General features: G+C 37.1%; 1 protein-coding gene across 1 annotated transcript in view; it reads right to left on the bottom strand.

Moving 5' to 3' along the window:
- The window catches only part of RIMS1 (regulating synaptic membrane exocytosis 1), a gene marked incomplete at both ends in the record, with an annotated part of 283,958 nt that overhangs the window by 115,676 nt on the left and 146,515 nt on the right, over positions 1-21,767 (bottom strand). Inside the window, 2 exons of the mRNA XM_083350593.1 lie at positions 5,477-6,351; positions 9,779-10,119. Coding sequence (XP_083206719.1) covers positions 5,477-6,351; positions 9,779-10,119 — 1,216 coding nt within the window. The remainder of the gene's footprint in view (positions 1-5,476; positions 6,352-9,778; positions 10,120-21,767) is intronic.

Below are 21,767 nucleotides of genomic sequence, written 5' to 3'. Positions count from 1 at the left end.
GTTGACTCCCAAAGTAGTTGCAAATGAATGCCAGAAAGCTACTCTTGAAGTCCTTTGGCTTCAAATTTTGAAATTCCGGCTCCTGTGATCCTATTAATCTTGCTTCTTCCTTGTACGGGTAATCCTCGACTAACAACAATTCAACTTCCCTCCGCCCAGTACGTGCCCACAGAGAGGGCCTCCTCAGGGTGCCTCCGGTCAGGGAATGTCGACTGGTGGCCCCCAGGGGGAGGGCCTTCTCTGTGGGCGCTCCGGCATTATGGAACCAACTGCCGGTTGAGCTCCGGATGGCATCAGACCTCCGATCCTTCCGTCGCGGGTTGAAGACCCACTTATTTGAATTAGCTGGTCTGGCCTGATGGGGGAATATGGGTTTTTAAATTGATTTTTTAGTATTTATTATTGTTGTTTTTAATCGGGCACTGGTTTAATTTCCTTTTAACTTTTGTATTGTTATTTATATATGCCCTGTGAACCGCCCTGAGTCCCTAGGGAGAAGGGCGGTATAGAAATCAAATAAAACTAAACTAAAACTAAACTTAGTGGCTGTTCAAAGTTAAAACAGCGCTGAAAAAAAATGACTCGTCTCCGTTTTTCACACTGAAGATCACTGTAGCATCCCCATAGTCATGTGATCAAAATTCAGATGCTTGGCAACTGACTCATGTTTATCACAGTGTCCCAGAGCCATGGGATCACTTTGTGCAGCCTTCTCACAAGCAAAGTCAATGGGGAAGCCAGATTCACTTAACAGCTGTGTTAGTAACTTGACAACTTCAGTGATTCACTTAACCACTGTGGCAAGAAAGGTTGCAAAATGGGGCAAAATTCACTTAACAGCTGACTCGCTTATCAGTAGAAATGTTGGGCTCAATTGTGGTCGTAAGTCAAGAACTACCTGTAGTAAATTTTAGCTGCAAGGGGGATTGGTAATATTAGTTTGGACTGATTGCTGTGTTCCAATGGATACTTCCATCTTAGTTTTAATCAACGTGTTATAGGTATAGTGAAATATTGTCAACTAGGCTTAAAGTGAATCTTGTTCACTGATTTTATTTCATCCATCTTTTCTATTTTTCTTAATAATCCTCAGAGGAGGACTTTGTAAGAAGTACAATTGGGGTTTGAAAGTGAACAATTAACGTAACTCTTAAAATATCCTTAATGTGGGCTTTATGTTCCAGATTATACCTTGTTTATTTGAATTACACTAAAAATATTGTGAGCCATTATTGCTCAGCAGAATTTAGGGAACTGGCTTCATTGTCAGCTGACGGTCTAGTGAGAAAAGCTTTGGGTTATTCCAGAAACTGAGAAAGGTACTTCAAGGTAAGGTGTGCAATTGTGCAATTACCTTACTTCAGTCAAGAGAATTTTGCTAAGGATCCAAATGTTATCATTTTCCATTTGTAATCTGTTTTCTCACTGCTTCTTCTCTCTTCTTTCTTTAAATATTCAATTAAGAACAGAAATATGGAAAAAATTTTTGGAAAGTTGATTGTCTAGAAACACCATCTTACCTGTTGATTCTTGCCAGCTCATGCTGCCTACTGATACTACAAACATACTCATAATGCATGTTAGGTTAAATTGGATGTCACTTGGACAGATGTAAGCCCTCACTCTTCCTTTCACATCATCCTAGCCCGCCCAAGCAGATTTGAGATATGTGCAGCAGGGAGTGGTGATGATGGGCAAAGAAATATTATGTTATGTTTGCATTAGCTAAAAGATACAATTAGATCAGGGGTGTCAAACTGCCAGCCTGCGGGCCACATGCGTCATGCCAAAACCGTTCCCACCCCATTGCAGGTAATGGGAAAAAAAGTCACGATACGTCGCGACACGTCACGTGACGTTGTGAGTTTGACACCCCTGAATTAGACATAGGGTTCTTTGATCACGCATATATATTCTTATATTCTTTATCAATATTGATCTGAAAAGCGGATCCTGCACCTGTGGGAAAAACATGATGATGATAATAATGAATATTACACCAATTATTGTTATCTTTCATTTTGATTCCTGCACTAAGCCAGAATGTATATGAGGAAAAGATTTACAGGCTTTAGGTGACTTAGTATTTCTTAAAAAGACCTTGCCACACCTACAAAGACTTTCAGCTTTTTTACTTGATCTGTTCCTGTGTAGAAAATGGAAAAATTGGATGGTGCATTACGTTCTCGCTTGCCAAACAAAGCAGATTAATGTTAGATTTGAAGGCGATCTTTTAGCGATTGATCAGGAAATGTTAATCCCTAAATGGCATGATAGGAAAATCTTAGTTTATTTATTTTGCAGCCATGGAAGAATAATGGAGAGGAATGGAGCCCCTATGTTCAAGGCTTTGTTTAACATTGCAGAGATCTCTCTGTGTGTATTGCTGGAGTATGTTGTCTGCACACTAGACCTGAGGGAGGCAATTAATTTTTTGCCTGCATCAGTTTCTTCAGGTGTTGGGAAAATTTTATACTTTCCAATGGTATTTTCATCGATTCACTAGTTGTGTAGTCAATAATGTAAAGGCTCAGGTTGGCCTTTCAAACAATATATGCTGCAATCTTATAGCTGAGTCAGAAAACTAGCCAAGAATGGGTGGAAGCCCAGATTTCTAAGGCGTTTTTTCTCTTCTAAGGAAAGGCATCTAAAACTTGCAACAATTCTTCATTGCACACACAAGTGCTGGCATGTACACAGATAGTCCTCAAATTATCACCACTGTTGGGTTCAGAATATCCATTGCTAAGTAAGGCAGTGGTTGACCTGATTTTACAACCTTTTTGCCATGGTTGTTAAGCAAATCACTGCAGTTGTTAAGCAACTCACACGATCATTAGGAAAATCCGGCCTCCTCCATTGACTATGCTTGTTCAAAGTTGATTGGGAAGGTCATACAGGACACCATGGACCATCTTAAATACATGTCAGTTGCCATGAATCCAAATTGTGATCAGGTGTCTGAGGGGATGCTATGTTGGGCGTAAGAGGACTGGTTGCAAGTCACTTTTTCACTGCCATTTGAAACTTTGAGCGGTCACTAAGTGAATCATTGTAAGTCGAAGACTGCCTGTATATTAAAGACAGCTACCAATCTTAGCTTCCTTTATTTCCTATAGGCTCCTATTTCCTCTAGCAGCTGCTGTTGGCATGGATTTTGGAACTGAGTCAGGGGACTCAGGGGACAAATTTTCTGAGAAACTTAATCCCACCTTGCACATTAGTTTATAAACACACACATTGTAAAAAGCCCTTTACTTTACAGGTCATTAAAATGACGTGGTGGCTCAGTGGGTTAGGACGCTGAGCTTGTCGATCAGAAGGTTGGCAGTTTGGCGGGTCGAATCCTGAGTGCCGCGTAACAGAGTGAGCGCCTGTTACTCGTCCCAGCTTCTGCCAACCTAGCAGTTCAAAAGCATGTAAAAAAAATACAAGTAGAAAAATAGGGACCACTACGGTGGGAAGGTAACAGCGTTCCGTGCGCCTTTGGCATCTAGTCATGCCGGCCACATGACCATGGAGACATCCTTGGACAAGTGCTGGCTCTTCGGCTTTGAAACGGAGATGAGCACCGGCCCCTAGAGTCGGAAACGACTAGCACGCATGATTGGGGGAACCTTTACCTTTTTACTAACAAAATGGCAAGATAGTGTGGATTGTTGAATTAAGTCTATGGTTAGAAATATGAAATTTCACATTTGCTTCTCATGGTGGACTATAATGTCCAATCTTACTAGGAAGCCATTGACTGAAATGGTGGTTGTTGGAAAACAACAGTATGAGAATTGTTGGAGAAGAGAGAGCATTTATACTAAAAGAGAGTAGAGTCCCCCAGCCCCCAAATAATGTAGCATTAAAAGGAAGGGTCATCTTAGATATATTGAAAATATGGTAACAGAGAAAAGTGCAGTTTCTTCCTTTCTAATCCTTCCTATTTTATGCAGAATAAGCCAGCTTTGGGTTTTCCTTTCTTTGTTTATGCGCTTGAGGTAAAAAGAAGTTTATAAATTATCTAAACAAAGGAGGAAAAATTCTATTCTAACTCAACCAGGTGTGTGGGGTGGGGGGTGGAGGGGGGGTCCGATATTAATCAGTGGAAGGAAAGTCAGTGTGGTGTAGTGATTAAAGTGTTCTTTTGCAACTGGTGGTACAGAGAGCTGGTGGAGAATCAAGTTGCTGTAACCATATAGTAAAATGAAAAATAAAAAAATAAAAAATTGCCACTTAGACATCTAGAAAAAAAACATTGCATTTCAATTTCCTCAGCATCCTTAACACTTTCTTATACTAACTTTGTATATGGAATAAGTACAAATCACATCATAGTATGAACTCTGCATTTTCAGAGATAAATTTCATGTCCGTAGCACAATAATTTTAAAGAAAAAAGGAAGAAAAGGGGATGTCATCTAAACCACACGTGTCAAACACAAGGCCCAGGGGCTGGATCCGGCCCACAAAGTGGTTTCATGTGGCCCGTGAAGCCATCCTGGAAACAGTGAGGGAACGGCCCCCACTGCCTTGGCCCTGGCCCAGAGACCCTTCTTCTGCCAGAGACCCTCAGATCTGTCCCACTCCTGCCCAGGCCCCCATAGGCACCCTTGATGCGAACGATGTAGAGCTGGCCACGCCCACCCAGTAGGTCATACGCACTCTAGCCACACCCACCCAGTAGGCCACGCTCACCCTGGCCATACACACCCGGCCCCCTGAGGGCAACCACAAAGCTGATGCGGCCCTCAATGAAATTGAGTTTGACACCCCTGTTTAGATTCTAAACATATGAACTACACAGAAGACAGGGAAGGAAAGAGATGAGGAAAACAAGGAAAAGGAAGCCCTTACTGCTTCTTTTCACTGGCCATCATTAAGAGGAAACTCAGATAGGTAGATAGATAGATAGATAGATAGATAGATAGATAGATAGATAGATAGATAGACAGACAGACAGACAGACAGACAGACAGACAACCTTTGTTGTCATTTTTTCCTGTGGGCACAATGGCACACATAAAAATGAAATTTAGTTGCTTCCTCTCGAAGTGTACACACACATAACACACATTTAAAACATACTATATACAACATATGTATAGACCTACATCCTTACATATAAGTAACATATAAATATTATTCAATGTCCTTCTTGAATACATAACAGAAGGAGGAAGTTTTAGAGTTCACAAGGTATTTTGTATAACTATAGTATTTTAATAACTATAATGGCCTTACCAAGATTTAACCCAAACCATAAGAGCTTGCAGTAGTTCAGATTTTAAAAAGTTACCTTCACCATATTAGCATAACACTAGTGTATGTATACCTATGTGTGTGCACATGTATATGTGTGTATGTGTATACACATACATACACATACATATATGTGTATGTATATATACACACACATATACACACATACACATTTCAAGCATGTACCATACTTTTTGTTTTCTCTTTTTAAAAAAGGAAGACTTACCTTTTTCACTGACACTTTCGCTTTCTATTTCTACATCATCACAGCTGGTATATTCAGGTGTTGATGCTCCTTCTTCCTCAGAGCTGCTGACGGACATCTGCCTTTTTTTCCCACCACGCTTTGATCTATGAGGTTTTGGGGGAGATGGTCGCACTGATTCTGACTGATCAGAACTAAGGGAATCATTCCTTAGCATGGTTTCTATTTTCTCTCGCTTTGCTTTCCGACTGAGAAGAGCTGAGCTAGGATCTAAGCGAGTTTGTGCTTTAAAGGAATCGTGATTTTTGGATTCCAAATGTTCTGTCAGAACCATGCTATGGCGGGGCGTTGATGGAGTATGGGAAATTAATTGTTTAGAAACGGAAACCCTGACATCACCTGTTCTTTCTACTGGGTGTGTCCTCTGGGCATCCATCTGGGATTTTATATCCCGAGTTTCTTGCAACTGTGAATGCTTTCCAAGGCTATTCTCAGGCACCTCAGGCTCCTCAACTTCGGTATGAGGCAAGGCAACATCACTGTGTCTTCTCTCATGCCGCACTTTTGAAACCTTTGCATGCATCCGCATCTGCTGCTCTTCAGGATGAGGTTTCACAGGGTACCTTGCAAGATTTGGATCGCTCCTATATCGGCTATATTCATCTTCTTTCCTCTGTTTTTCTTCATTAACTGTCTGGCCTTCCTCAAAATGGGGAGGGAAGTCAGAGTAGTCTTGAGACCTCCCTTTCTCCAATCTTCTCCCATCACGCCTTTCTTTACTTCCCTTCTCATCTGCTTGTCCTTCACTCTGCTGTAGTGAAGACTTTGGCACACGCCTGCGCTCAGCTTTTGCACCTCCTTTTCCATTCTGCTCAAAAGCGGTGGGTATCTTCTTCCTGATATAATGAGGAAGTAGTACGAGAAATTTATTCATTTAGAAATTTTATATAGCTCCCCATGTAAAATGCTTAACTCTGGGCAGTGAGCAATCCATCCAATATAAATCCCACCACCACCAATTGATGAAAATAATCCTTTGTTAGCAAAAAACACACACACAAAAAACTATTCCATAGTAACAAAAACATGTACATGGGGCTCCCCTAATGTTTTTTTGGGGGAAGATTTTAACAGCTCTCTGAAAAGCCAAGATGGAATGGAATAACTTGGCACGGCCAGCTCACCACGGCCAACTTGCTATGAACAACTCACTGCAGCCAACTCGCCATGGGACAATTTGCTGCGGGACAGAGGTCCACAGAGGATAACTCAATGTGATAAATGTTATCTACTACTGCGTCTTCGACATTATTTCCATTTTTGTGGAAATGGACCAAAATGAAAATAATGTTGAAGAAACAATGGTGGGTAACATTTATCTCATTGAGTTTTCTTGTGTGGAATTGTCCCCTGGCGAGCTGTCCCGCAGCAAGCTGTTCACAATGAGAGTTGTCCTAGACCAGGCCAAGAGGGTGGAGCCATCTGAATCTCAGGGAGAGGCTGTTCCATCCAGCAGATGCTGCACTTCCTTATCCTGCAAGATGATCCTGCAAGTCACTTTTTAGGGCTTTAAAACTGATAACCAATACTGTGAATTGCACTTGGAAGAACACCACAACCAGGGCAGCCTGTGCAACAGTGGTCTTACCTAGAAAAATTCTGGAGCACCCAAAATTGCACACTCTACTGCAATTTGCATAAATAAAATAAATAAAAAAATTAAATTGTGTAAAATTATCTTAAAGTCTGTCTGAAAATTTGGCTAGTCTGCAGCCAATTTATGCTATTTTGATGTGTTTCTTCAAGCAAGTAATGTCAGTTAGAACAATATCTTCAGCATTATTTCAGTGTGACTGAGTGCAATTATAACTTAGATAGAAATTCCCACTTCATCCTAATCCCACCAAACAACCATTAGATCTTCCAGGAACTTATTCCTTTCCTTGCTGGAAAAAAATAGGTTCCTGGCCAGCTGACCCAATTCTAGGAAATGCATGGGTTCTAAAGAACCAATATGACCAGGCACAATATTTAGTCAGGATTTAGTTTACTACTATTCTTAAGGAAATTTGGGGCATTGGTGGGCTATGGTTTTTGACCCAGCAACAATTAGAAAGAGAAAAGGAACAAGATTTTTTACTACTTTCATTCAGCCATAGTTACATCTGACTCCTACTGATGCCGAATAAAATGCTGGATGCTTTTTTTTAAATGACTCCCATAATATACATCTGCATAGATGCAAGTTATAAAATTACATTCAGTTCAGTTCAGGACAATTAATTTTCTATCATCCTTAATTAACCTTTTGTAGAAGTTGCTAAAATAGTTACGTGATACTGTGTTTTTATTAATTAATCTTAAAAAAAATTAATTAGGTGAATATGCTACCTAGACCTCTGTTTTTAATTAAAGATACTCATACATTGGTAAATTCTCTTATGGATTATTGCAGTTCCTTATATTGGAACATTTTAAAAAAATACAGTACCGTACCTGGAAAATGCAATGGTTCAAAGTATGATAGTGAACTTGCTAAAGAGATTGTTTCAACATAATTATGTCACATTAATGATTTATGATCTACTATAGTTCCAAAACTATTCCTAGACCAAATTGTACATACTGCTATTAATTTCTAAAAACTACCGGGTAAATGTTTTTGAACCATGTTTTCAGAAGGATTCTCTTCTCCTCTTTAAAATCTGCCCATGCCTTGAAATAGTCTTTAAAGGCCTATTTCCAAAACCTCTATTTCAGAGTGACAACAAAAAAGAAGGCTGATTATAGAATTCTTTCCCTATAAAGAATTTATCTGTAACTTTTATTTTATTATTTTTGGCACTAGTAGAAGATTTTTTTTAAAAAAAAACAACAACCCAGATTTAATTGCTTTTAGACTGTGTGTATGACAATATCTTGTTTTATTTGATGATGTTAAACGTTTTGATGTATCTTGTGCATTTTTCATCTTTGCTAAATCACACATTATTAATGGCTACATGTAAATATTGTTAATTAAGTCTTAAATAATCAAATGTGCAGGTAGTCCTCAACTTACAGCAGTTCATTTAGTAACTGTTCAAAGTTAGAACAGCACTGATAAAGGGAATTTATGACCCTTTTTCACACTTATGACCGCTGTAGCATCCCCATGGTCATATGATCAAATTTCAAATGCTTGGCAACTAGTTTACAGTGGTTGCAGTGTCCTGGGGTTGCGTGACCCCCTTTCACAACCTTTGGACAAGCAAAATCAATGGGGAAGCCGGATTCACTTAACAACAGTGTTACCAATCTAATACCTGCAGTGATTCACTTAAGAACTGTGGCAAGCAAGGTCCTAAAATAGGACAAAAATCACTTAACAGCTGTCTTGCTTAGCAACAAAAATTTTGGCCTCAACTGTGGTACTAAGTCAAAGACCACCTGCATTATTAAGCAAAATGAAACAGCCATTTTGAATGCCAGTTTGAGATGCAGGCATGGCTTTCTGGAGCCCTTAGGATGCACTTTGCAGATGTTCTACACAAGCAGTCACTATGACCAGATTACAATATATTGCTTCAAAAACACACCAGTGGGGAAAAGATGCAAAGGAAAGAATGCAATATGGAGAGGAGGAGGAGGAGGAGAACATTAGCAATTCAAAACATGGATTTTTCCCAAGTCAAGCAATGTGAACTCTTGTGTTGATCATATTAAGTAACACCAGCTGCCTGCAATTAGTGCGGGTTCGCATCCCACCAGGCTCAAGGTTGACTCAGCCTTCCATCCTTCCCAGGTAGGTAAAATGAGGACCCAGATTGTTGGGGGCAATTAAGCTGACTTTGTAATAATGCCGCTTGGGGGTGTGTGTGAAAGCCCTAATAAGCAGGCATATACATAGAATGAAGGCTACTGCTAAGCTTGTAAGCCGCCCTGAATCTTCGGAGAAGGGAGGGATATAAATGGAATTAAAATAAATAAAAATAAATAAATAAATATGCATGTATATTTTGGGGGAAAAAACCAGATCATTTTTCTCTTTTATTCCTATTTCTCCTAGGCTTACCTTCTCTGCCCTCACCCTTCTCATTTTGTAGAAGAGGTGACTGGAATTCCTCTCTTAGTCTCTGCTGAGTATATCAAGAATAGCTTTTGAAGGCAGCCTCAAAGTTCTCCTCCTCTCCATTGATTCTTCAGCCACTGATAATCAACTTCTATTTCATGATAAAGGGCAGATAACTTTCTTCATTTATAATAAGTCCTCCACACTAACTAATCTTATAGTTATGTTTTTTCCATAATTATTCAGGGACAACCCATTAGCATCAATATTACCTCTCTCTTGGGGGTTCACTTCTAGATCTAGAAGCAGTTTGTTTCTGTTCCAGGCCCATAGTTTGTTGTGACACTTCTTGGGCTTTCCTTCTGTTTGCTTGCACACCAGAGGATATTTCTTGCGAAGTTGTGGCTGCTGTGCTTAGGGGTATTTGAGATCGTGACCGTTCCTGAAGCCTAGCTTTCTTTTCTCGAGGAGATTCTGAACCAGCACCCGTAGCTGTGTCACTCAATGTACCATCATGACTGGATGGCTGTTGTGGACCACTCCCGAAAAACCACGCTCCAGATTTAGTTAGGATCTCTTGTTGCTTCCGGCATAAGTTGCATACCCACATAACCTAGTTACAAAGAAAGATAAACAGTCTAAATGTTTGATACTGATTTTTAAGAACAAATTCATCTACACAATTACAAAGAATAGATTTTCCTTTGTGAAATTTGTGTTGGATCTCATTCTCAGTACATGTTTACGCAGTATGCTACTTTTGTTCATTATAATCAAATAGAATATATTTAGATATTCGAGCTTTGTCACACCATACATTCAAATATTCAAAGAATTAGAGAAGTATCACCATTAGACTAGGAACGAGGAGATCCAAATTCAAATCCCACGTGCTTATGAAAAAAAAATGACTGCACTAGGCATTGCTGGTTATAGTTCAAGGAAGTTGCATGCAGAAGGTGCCTTAGTTCAAACCCTGGCATTCTCAGTTTAAGAGATTCATGCACCAGACAATGTGAAAGACCTTCCTACCACAGATCTTGATCAGAAATTGTCTACTATGACAAAAAAAAACCAAACACAAGTTTTGAGGGTGGCATGGAAATAAAAATAAACTTGCAGTCACCCTGGTTGCGTAGTTGAATCATACCAACAAAGGATTAGGAAAGTTTGGGAGGATTAAAATAAGACTGATCTCAGGGTAGCAGGCATTGTTAATGTATGATGTGAAGTCAAGCTGATCTTTGGTTAGGGTTTTCACATTGGAGATGGCCTTTCATCCATTTAGTTACATTCACATCTAAACTAATACAGTACAGTGAAAAGCTTTCCCCCCCCTTTCAATCAAACATCAAAGGTCTGTGTATATTAAAGGTCAATTAATCATTTCATACTTCTATCATGCCCACATGGGACAGGCCTCGAGTCCACTTTCAAACATTTTAAATTTAATCAGATCATAAAGCTTAAATAGAAATTTCATTTTAAAAAAAGAAACCCAAGCTTTGCCTTATCTAGAAAAGATTTAAAAAGATCAACATTTCTTATCCCAAGAACAATTATATGGCACCAAGACAATTCGACTGCTCAGCAGCGTTAACTTCTTGGCTCAGGAAGAGAGCTGTGTTTGCTTTCTTTTTTTAAAAAAATGTTCTCCCTCCCCCCACAAATAGGGGATATTATGCCATATTTTAATATCACATGTTAGTAATATGGTTCATGAATGTATCTATGAAGTCATTTATAGCTATCTATACTCTTATGTTCAATTACTTCTGAGTAAATTAAATGGAAAATAGTTCAAGTTTAGTAAAATGAGATAAATGAAAGTAAATGAACACAATATAGTTTCTAAAAAGAAAAACTATAGACATATTTATGACATGTAAATATCAAGAGAAATTATTTCAAAAATAAGCATTCATTGCTAAAAAAATCAATTGTTCATTAATGCATTTTTATAATTCAACTACACTAAAACAAATATACTGTAAATGCTTTTAAATGGAAAAATATTGAACTATTCTTGTTATTTACTAATGAGAAATCAACTGATAATGTGAAAAGTAATACCATTTGCCATTAAATATTCTGAAATATGCAGCATACTCAATATAATTTGGTAGTAATGCAAATGAAAATTCTTCAACAGTCATTACTAGGATACTTGCTTTGTCAAGAAATGCAAAAACTTTCATACAATAAGTTTGGATGGAGCCAAATAAATAAAACCAAATAAGTCTTGAACAACACATAATGCCTTAAAATTTTTCAAACTAATCAGAAATATATGATAATTTTATTTCATTATTTTGTATTGATTATAATTAAACAAGATCTTATATGATACTTTTATTAAATATTTATAATGTATGATGGGGAATATTAGGGTTTTTTTAATGGGTCTTTTATTGTTTTTATTGTTATTGTAATTTTTAATTGGGCATTTGTTTAATTTTTTTTTAATTTTTGTACTGTTATTTATATATGCCCTGTTAACCGCCCTGAGTCCCTCGGGAGAAGGGCGGTATACAAATTTAATAAATAATAAATAATAATAATAAATAAATGTGTTTTTGTGTTGTCAAAAAAAAAATTCTCATACAAGGACTAACCAAACAAAATGTGTTTTTTTAAAAAGGATTATCATAAAAATGCACAAAAGGAAGGGAGAAAAGTTTACTTAAAAACAAACTCCAGTAAAATAATAGTGGCTAAATCAATAAAAAGTAGGAAGCAACTGAACATTTCTTAAGTTTTATGAAATGGAGAACTAAAAGCAACTTAACATTATGTTATACAAAGTGAACAATCAAATTAAAATATATTAATAATTAATCACTAGAAAAGTTAAATGTGTGAACTGTATTTGAATTGCACATATAATAATCTCATTCACCCAGAGAATCAATGTCATCCAAATTCTGTTATATGCCCAAAACCTAGATTGCTTGCTTGTGTGCATGATACTATGATTTATTTCTAATCCAAATTAGGAAATTAAAATGGATTATCTCTTGTGCAGCTACTTGTGGGAGCTATACACTGTGTTAGATAAAAGAATAGATAAAATCTAAACCTTATATATATTATTATGAAAAACTCTAATTTTAACATATGTTTCAATATAACATTGACAGTATTTCTTTATCTAATATTTTGGAAACAAGCACAACTTTAAAACAATTGTTTCTAAACAAAATTTCAATGTGAATAACTATCTACAAAGTACCGTAACTAAACCGGTCAAATATACAGTTAACAACAGAGACACAATAAAAAAAACCCACAAAGTAGAAATGCAAATGCCATGCTTACAGCTATTAACCTGAGCATTTATACACACATACCATCTATTTTAAATGAAAAATAAATCTACTTTATACTCACATATTACCAACTCTGCTTAAGAATGTCATCAGAACTTAGTTACTGAGTCACTATATGCTCAGTTGAACTATATTCTGACCAGATGGCTAGGGTGGATAGAGACAAAAAAAAGAATGCAAAATAAATCCTTGAAGTGATATAATGATTTTGGTAAGAAATCTGCTTACTGGAAAATATTTAGTAGGGCAGTCTGTGGTGCAAGCAATCTAAGCAGCATGCAGGAATTATATCCTGATTGAAAATACTGGGCCATAATCCAAACTAATCTAAATTAAAGCAGGCCTGCATAATTATTTATTTTAACAATCCACAGATATTAAACCACCAACAAAAATACTGATTATAATCTTTTCATGGGGCTTCTGAATACAACTCAACAGAATCTGGAAGAAAGATTCTGCTATTTTTTTTTACTATTATTATTATTCATTCCAATCACTCAATAGATGGATAGAAATATGTGTGCAATTCACTCTTTTTTCTCAGATGTGCCTGATGCAGCATTCAGCCATACATTCTTTCATTTCATAACTGTGCATATCAGAAGCATTGCAGCCGGTATATAGAACTGCATTGCTAGCGTGGTGAAATATATCAGTCAGTGTACAACCGAACAAGAATTGTTCATGTTCATACTAAATTCAAGCACAGAGGATCTCATTGTGCCAGCATCAAGAATTCTCACACAAGCCCATTCTTAAAAGTACATTCTAGGGTGGGAAAAAACATGCTTCTGAAGACTACAAGCTTCAGCTCAGGTGAGCAGCCCGTGGTGCTTTAATCACATCTACATACAAGTGACACACTTACTGTCTCTGGCCCTTCCAACTGTGGTCCATGGCTAGCGGATACATTATTCCTGTCCTAATACAATATGAAGACACAACTTGAAAATGATTGCAGAGTTATGACAAAAGCATACGACATAAATAAAAGAGCATATGCAGTTTTATGTTCAAATGCTCTCTATACAAATTAGAATGAAATAAAATGTAACAGTTAATTACCTACAGTCTACAGTATAGCACTGATGGGAATCTTGTGAGATGGGAATCTTGTTAGACCGGATACTACTGATCCAATTCTTGCTCCCTGTTATTTTTTCTTTCAATGTAGTTGCAAGTTAGATCCATTTAATAAAAGATTTCCACAAGGTCTTAGATGTGGAAGAGGTTGAGTACTTAAATCTTCCCCTCATCTTTCACTGCCTTTGTTTGGATAACACAAAATTTGGAAACATGCTCAGAGTCTTCTTCCAGCTATGAAAGAACAAAATATATCCCCATCTAGCTTGTCTGTGCTTGAATGTGGTTTATTACACCACATTCAAACAAGGCAGGAATTTCAAAACAAATATTATCCAGTTGGAAGTTCTGCTAAAGCTCTAAGAATCAAAGCTATTATTTATGGAGTTATAAGTAGTCCTTGATTTACTACCACAATTGAACCTTGTAATTATGGTCATAAGTCAAGACATCACATACCCAGATTCAAAATTATAACTTCATTTTAATTGTTAACCAAATCTATTTTCCCCAAACAGCATTTTTTGCCAGAAAGTGGAAGTAAACACATTAAAAATCTGCAAAAAAACCCTTGCAAATTGTGGTCACATGACAACAGGACACTGCAAACAGCCATAAAGGCTGGTCATTTTTTAAGTACCCAAAATGCGATCACATGACCAAATGTGTATGGCCATTGTGACTCCAAAACTGAGTCATAAATAGTGCTGGGGAGGTTGGGTGTAACCTTGAATGGTTGTTAGGCAGCTGGTTGTAAGTGAAGGACTGCCTGTACTATGGATATAGGCCATTGGTTCCAACAAATTTTATGCAGAATATGTCTTCCACACTGCTTTTAGTTGTGTTATTACCTTACTATATTAACCAAAATTAGTAAAGTGCTATTAAATTTAATGTCATCAAACTAAAGAATGCCAAAAATGTGCAGAATTTCTGAATGGGTTGTATTTCTTCTCATGGCCATTTCCAATATTTACATAAGTGATGGCAAAACACACCATCTTATAAAGTATATTAAGCAGTTTTTATTATAGGGCAAGGATTCAATGCCAATATTTACTGACTGTATTCTTCAAGGTGATGGAAAATGTCCTAAAAATTAAATGTAATAGGAAACACATATCTATATTAAGTAGATTTGATCTCCTCCAATGATTCTGAAATATTATCATTCAAAATGCAACTACTTACCAAAAACAAGTTAACAACATCTACAGTAGTAAATCTTTCCAGACATCTTATCGTTGATCCCCATAGCCTCTTGCGATACATAGCGCCTGCACATTTTCTTTGCCCGCCTCCCCCTTCCATCCCGTTTCTTATAAAGCCTCTTTTCTTTTCTTTTTTTGGAAAAAAAGTAATTTCACATTGGGACAAGTGAAATGAAAAGAAAAATGACTAGGGGCAGATGTTTGTTAGGAAAGGGAAAGGCTGAGGATTTGAAATGACACCCCTACTGTCCTTTGAAAGGAGACAGAGCTGAAGAAAATATTAAGGCAGAGGAAAGCCATGTGGTGATTATGGGGTGGTAGAAAGTCCTAGGAAAGATCTCTCATCTGCAGCTTGTGTAGTGAATGTATGTGCAAACCCACGCTAATTTAATAGGGAGCATCCACAGCACGCTCCCAAATTTCCAGATCTATCCGTTGTCTAGAAATAGGTTTGGTTATCCCTGCTACAAAAAGCCTGAATCCTATTTTGTATGCCTACCTACTTCTCCAAGAAGCATTGAGTGCCAATCGCCCATTTTATCATGCTAAGCTTTCTTCCTTAAGGAATATCCTCCCTCCCACAATTAATACTGTTTTCCATTTCTTCACCAGGAAACAGTTTGGTGCCCATGAGTATCCTTAGGAAGTTTATGTTTTATGACAATGTTAATCAACTTTTTGCTTACCGGTATTTATATTGAACTGCAGTTATTGCCCATTCTTATCGCTTGGAATTGTCTTTTTAAGAGGATTCATTATCTCATGTACTTTGAATTATTCTACATAATTTTATGTAATAAGCATACATATCAATAGTACTTAGACTTATATACTATCCTACAGCAATCTATGGGCAATTTACAATGTCAGCATATTGACCCAACAAAATGGGTGTTTATTTCACCAACCACTTGAAGGATGGAAGGCTGTCAACCTTGATAAAATTGATAATCCCTTTCATTTTCTGTGAAGATATTTAAAAGCAGAACAATGGGCGTCTTAGTAACCCAAACTGCATTTGACAAGACACAACTAGAAGTTGAATGCAACTCATGATGTCCTCATAAGTAACTAAAAATTCTCTTGTTGAGAAAACTCATAACTGAGAGCTCAATTTTAACTTAAAACTGCTACTCCAATCCCTACATAAATGTTTTTAATATTATAACCTATTTTGTATAATTTATCAGTTTCATCAGTTAAAAATGTATATTTCTGATGCACTGTCATGGTGGGACCAGGTTTCTGGCTAGTAGAAACTAGACAGCACCTTTTTCAAATATGGTAAATAAACAGAATAGCATTAAAGGATTCCAAAGTGCTCAGTTAAATCTTGGCATGCCCAGTTAGCTAGGTCAATTAGTATTCTATGTATTTATACTGAATCTTACAAACTAAATCTAAATAAATTAGACTATAAAACACTTGTCACTTCTTATAATAAGAAATAATCCTGTTAGGCATTGCCAGAGTTGTCTGAAGGATTAAAGAGCTTCTACTCTGTGCAATAATTTTAGGACTCTCTGACATGAACATTTAGTGCATCGAGAGCTATTAACTGCACAGCCTGTACCCAGTAGTGATTTAGCTGTGAATGACATATATTGTTTTCCTAATGCTGTTTTACACTGACGTGATGGAATATGGACTGATAATGAACGAAGAACCTAAGTAATCAATTTAGGTAGTCATCGACTTAGGACCTCAATTGAGCCCAAAATTTCTGTTGCTAAATGAGACAGCCGTTAAATGAGTTTTGCCCCATTTTATGACCCTTCTTGCCACAGTTAAGTGAATCACTGCAGTTGTTAAATTAGTAATATGTTTGTTAAGTGAATCTGGCTTCCCCATTGACTGTGCTTGTCAGAAGGTCACAAAAAGTGATCACGTGACCTCAGGATATTGCAGCCGTTATAAATACGAGTCGATGGCCAAGCATCCAAATTTTGATCATGTGAACATGGGGATTCTGCAAGACTATAAGTGTTAAAAACTAAATTATTTTTTTCAATCCTGTTGGAACTTTAAATGGTTATTAAATGAGTGGTTGTAAGTCGAGGACTACCTGTATGCAAGACTTGGGCTAAAGTTACCCACAAAGGTAGAGATTGTGATGTTTAATTATCAATAACCTAAGCAATAGACTAGACTCTCCATCTTGCCTAGATAAAAGTTTACTTTGATTGTCCTCAGCCATTTTAAAGTTTACATAGGATCTCTGTTCCCACTTTCTTTCTTGAAAAAGAAGAAAAATGAAGGGTGGTATTTACATAGCCACTGTTTTCATCTTCAAAGCCTTGTAAACCAATCTACCCAGATGCACAGTTATTCTGACTTCTTACAATGCTGTGAATTGCTTGTATGTTAACCAACACTTCCTCCAGCAGACCAACAGGGAAGTGCAAAAACTGGCATCTATTCAATAATACTATCTCATCCTTTTTATTCATGCTTTATTTGTTCACAATTTTTAAAAAAATGACTGACCATTACGTGGGAGGGCTACAAAGTCCCATTTAATTTAAAAACACCTATGAAAGATTGTGGTCTCCAATTTGGAAAACAAAAATCTGGAGAATTCCTACCATCTTGCTCTAGGTAGGATTTGAACTGTATCCACAAGCAGGGCAAACTCTGCATGCGTACAGTACTATAGGATACTTGAGTCACTGATTATCACTCTCAACTCACAATTTAACACCATGTAGCTCTTAACTAGCAGGAGATCTCTTTCAACATTCCTTAAGTTAAATCAGGGGTCCCCAACCCCCGGTCTGTGGACCGGTACTGGGCTGCGGCATGCCAGCAACTGGTCCGCACAAACAAGCAAAGCCCCATCTGTGGGATGCAAGTGGCACACAAAACCAGGCACTCTCCGGTCCATGGAAAAACCTTTATCTACAGAACCAGTCCCTCATGCCCAAAAGGTTGGGAACCTCTGAGTTAAATGATAAAGCATAAAATAGCAGTTAGCTAAAGCAGATAATTACAAAGGCTGGTGCTCCCCTGAATAAGTTAGCCAAAGCAATGCTGAAGGATAACATGGACTCCTAGAGATCCACTGTGGTGTAACTTCTAATGAAAAATCATCAGACTATTCAAGAGAGCATGAATTAAAATGAAATTCAGATTGAAATGGATCTATATAAAGACTGATCAATAATACTTACAATTGTTCTAATTACTATGCTCTACTTTAATACCGGTAGCTTAAATAAACTGCAGAGATAAGAATCCAATTGAAATTTATTAAAAAAATTATGTTTTTACTGTTCTTTGGATAAGTATACAAGTAATTGTAAGCCTATTTAAACATTCTTTGAAGTTTGGAGTTTTGAGAATCCTCCAATACCCTGTGAATGACTTTAATTTTGATATCTCTATGAGAGAATTATAGAAAGAAAGAAAAAACAATTTTTGTAAGGTAAAGTATTTATAATTAGAGATGAATAAGGTACTGTGGGTAGTCTACATTAAAAAAGTCAAAAGTAAAACAGATAAGTCAACTATGATCAAATTAGACATATCAAATATAGTGCTCTAAAGAGACTAGATTCCCACCATAAATTTTTTTTAAATCCAGGCATGGAATGGACCATCTACTTCATTAACAAAATTGGTATATTTCACAAAATATACTGCACTAAATTACAGTGTTATTTTTGTTTCCAATCAGGCTGATACCATTAATGGGTCAAACCTTGTAACAATCTGTTCAATAAAATAGCAAAATCGGTGCTTAAATCTAAGACATTCTAAACTCAATGGAAACAAATAATAAATCTGGAATATGCTACTGTATTTTATGGCTCTTGTTAAAAATTGATGTTTAGATGTAGAGCTAGGCAGGAACTGTACATATTAAAATGTTTTTTTTTCTCTAGACATAATATTTCACATACAGTGATATACAACCATAGTCACATAGCACTTTATAAAATACTCTGTTTTTACTGTCTTATCATTTTTATCCCATTGCTCTCTGAGTAATCGTTATTTTCATAAAATGTGGGAATTTTTTGGCAACAAATAAGGACTTCAAAAATACATAAATGGAAGCTATCCTGTAGGATAGGGAACAACTGGGATATTTTTTTTCTGCCATAGTTGCAAGATTGTTGAGATTTGAAAGTAGCCTAGTTCAATAGTCCAACTGTTCTACAGCCCCATGTGCTGACCTCAGCTGGATCAAACAACCTAGAAGAAACAGGAGTAACTATGTTTGTATTTCTTGCCTCATAATTTAAGAGAGTTTTTTTTTAAAAAAAGAAAAAGAAAAACTGCCTCAGGAGATATAAGCCTCACAACACACATTTCCCCAGACCTTAAAATTACTCCAAGGTAATTTTAAGACGTGGGAGACTCAAAGCTTCTACAGTTTAAAGAGTCCTCTGAGAGGTAAGTAATTAAGACAGAATGAAGACTTTTCCCTCCAGTCTTGCTTAATGCTGCCCCAGGCTCCTTAAAATGCAATGTGGTTAGAGTTTTCAAAGGACTAAACATCTTGGATTTGTGAGGACCAAGAGAGACATACTCCCATGGCACACGTTTTCCAACCCTAATCCCTCTCTCCTGCCAGTACAGTATCAGCTACCGGCAGCTTAATCAAATCAAGCGTTCCATAAGGCCCACCACTGACTATGCTGGGATCTTCTTGGCCTGTTCCTTGGAATGGGGGAAAAGTGAAAGCAGGTACCAGAGCGTTGGTGGAGCAGTGGGCTAATGCCTCCTTAAGTAACACCAGCTGCCTGCAATTAGTGCAGGTTCGCATCCCACCAGGCTCAAGGTTGACTCAGCCTTCCATCCTTCCGAGGTAGGTAAAATGAGGACCCAGATTGTTGGGGGCAATAAGCTGACTTTGTAATAATGCCGCTTGGGGGGGGGCGAAGCCCTAATAAGCAGGCATATACATAGAATGAAGGTTATTGCTAAGCACATTGATTTGTGCTTTAAATTGTAAGCCGCCCTGGGTCTTCGGAGAAAGGCGAGATATAAATGGGATTCAAAAAAAATAATCCTGTTTTGTTATCTGGCCAATAGATTCCACCACCACCACCCCGCTCGCAAGTTCAGTATTAGATGGAACACGGGGCCCAATAAATTCTCTATTTTAAAAATAAAAGTGATGCTGTAGCAATATTATGCTTATGCAGCATCCTTTGTTTTGCCAAATGAATTAAACCGAGGACTAATTCTTTATTATTGTAGTTCTGTGTGACAATGTTTTTGTGTATGTTTCATGTACCTGGGTGTACAACAGGTACATTTACTAATAGCAGAATTTCCAGATGTAACTGACAAATATTTGATATATTCATTGCCAATTCTAAGGCATTAGCTTGGTCTTCTTTATATTTAATTTTAGTCCAACTTCTTCACTGTGCTCTTTGACTTTTAGCACTAAGGTTTGCAAATCCTTTACATTTTTGGCTCTTAGGATAGTGTCATCAGCACGGCACAGGTAATTAATGTCTCTTTCTTCAATTTTAAACCAAGCTCATCTTCTTCCAATCCAGCTTCTCTTAATATATATTCAGCATATACACTGAATAAATCTATGGGAACGTGTGCAGTCTTGTTATTCTCTTTCACCAACTTGAAGTTGGTTTGTTTTTCCATATTCTGTCTGTTTTGTGGCTTTCTGACCTGAATATAATTTTCTCATGAGGACAAAGAAATGTTCTGGGATTCCCATTTCTCTGAGCACTTTGCACAGCTTGACATGATCGACACAATCAAAGGTCTTTCTATAATTGATGAAGCACATACTTACTTCTTTTTTGTATTCTTTAGCTTTCTCAGTTAACCAGCATGCATCAGCAATAAAGTCTCATGCTCCTCGACCTTTTCTAAAGACCTTTTCTAAAGTTGCTTGAGCAACTGGCACCTCTTTTTCCATGTAGGGCTCTAATTTGCATTTTTTCACTAGTATGTGAAATTAAGCATATTGTATCATAGTTTACACATTCTGTTAAGTCTCCTGCTTTGATATTGGAATATATATATTGATTCTTTCAATCAGCTGGTGACTGTGTTGTTCTACAGATTTGCTGGCATTAATTAGATCCTTCATTTAGTCTTCTACTTTTGTTAGCCACATTTCAGTGAGTAATTTCATTAATTTCCTGTAGCTTTGATAACTTTCACATTTTGCACTAGAGATTCTGGTTAAGTAGGAAAAATCTTCTAAGGTATCTTCAATGTTGACATCTCTGCTAAACAAGGTTTCAATGTACTCTTTACATCTTCCTTTGAATCTGCTCTGAATCACTATCTGTTCAGTGGAATCCTTTAGCACACCAATTGAAGGTCAGAAGCTTCTTCTGAGTTCAGATATCTTTTGAAAGACCTTACTTCTTTTCCATGTCTGTTTTCACCTTCAGTATCTTTACAGATATTTTTGTAATACTGCTTCTTGTCTTTTCTAACTGAAACTCTTCATTAAGTTCCTGAGATTTTTCTCTTTCTTGCCTTTGTCTTCTTTCCTCTTCTTTGCAATTTTCAGAGTTTCCTGTGTTATCCAGTTTTCCTTCTTCTCTATTCATTTTTGGCAATCTCTTTTCACACTCATCTTTAATGATTTAAATTCATTCTATAATTCCTCTGGTTCTCCATCAATGAGGTTCAGGACTTCA

This window comes from Vipera ursinii (assembly GCF_947247035.1).
Source record: "Vipera ursinii genome assembly, chromosome: 1".
NCBI lineage: Eukaryota > Metazoa > Chordata > Lepidosauria > Squamata > Viperidae > Vipera > Vipera ursinii.
Note: the sequence above shows the minus strand (reverse complement) of the source record. Positions and strands in the feature narration are given on the sequence as shown.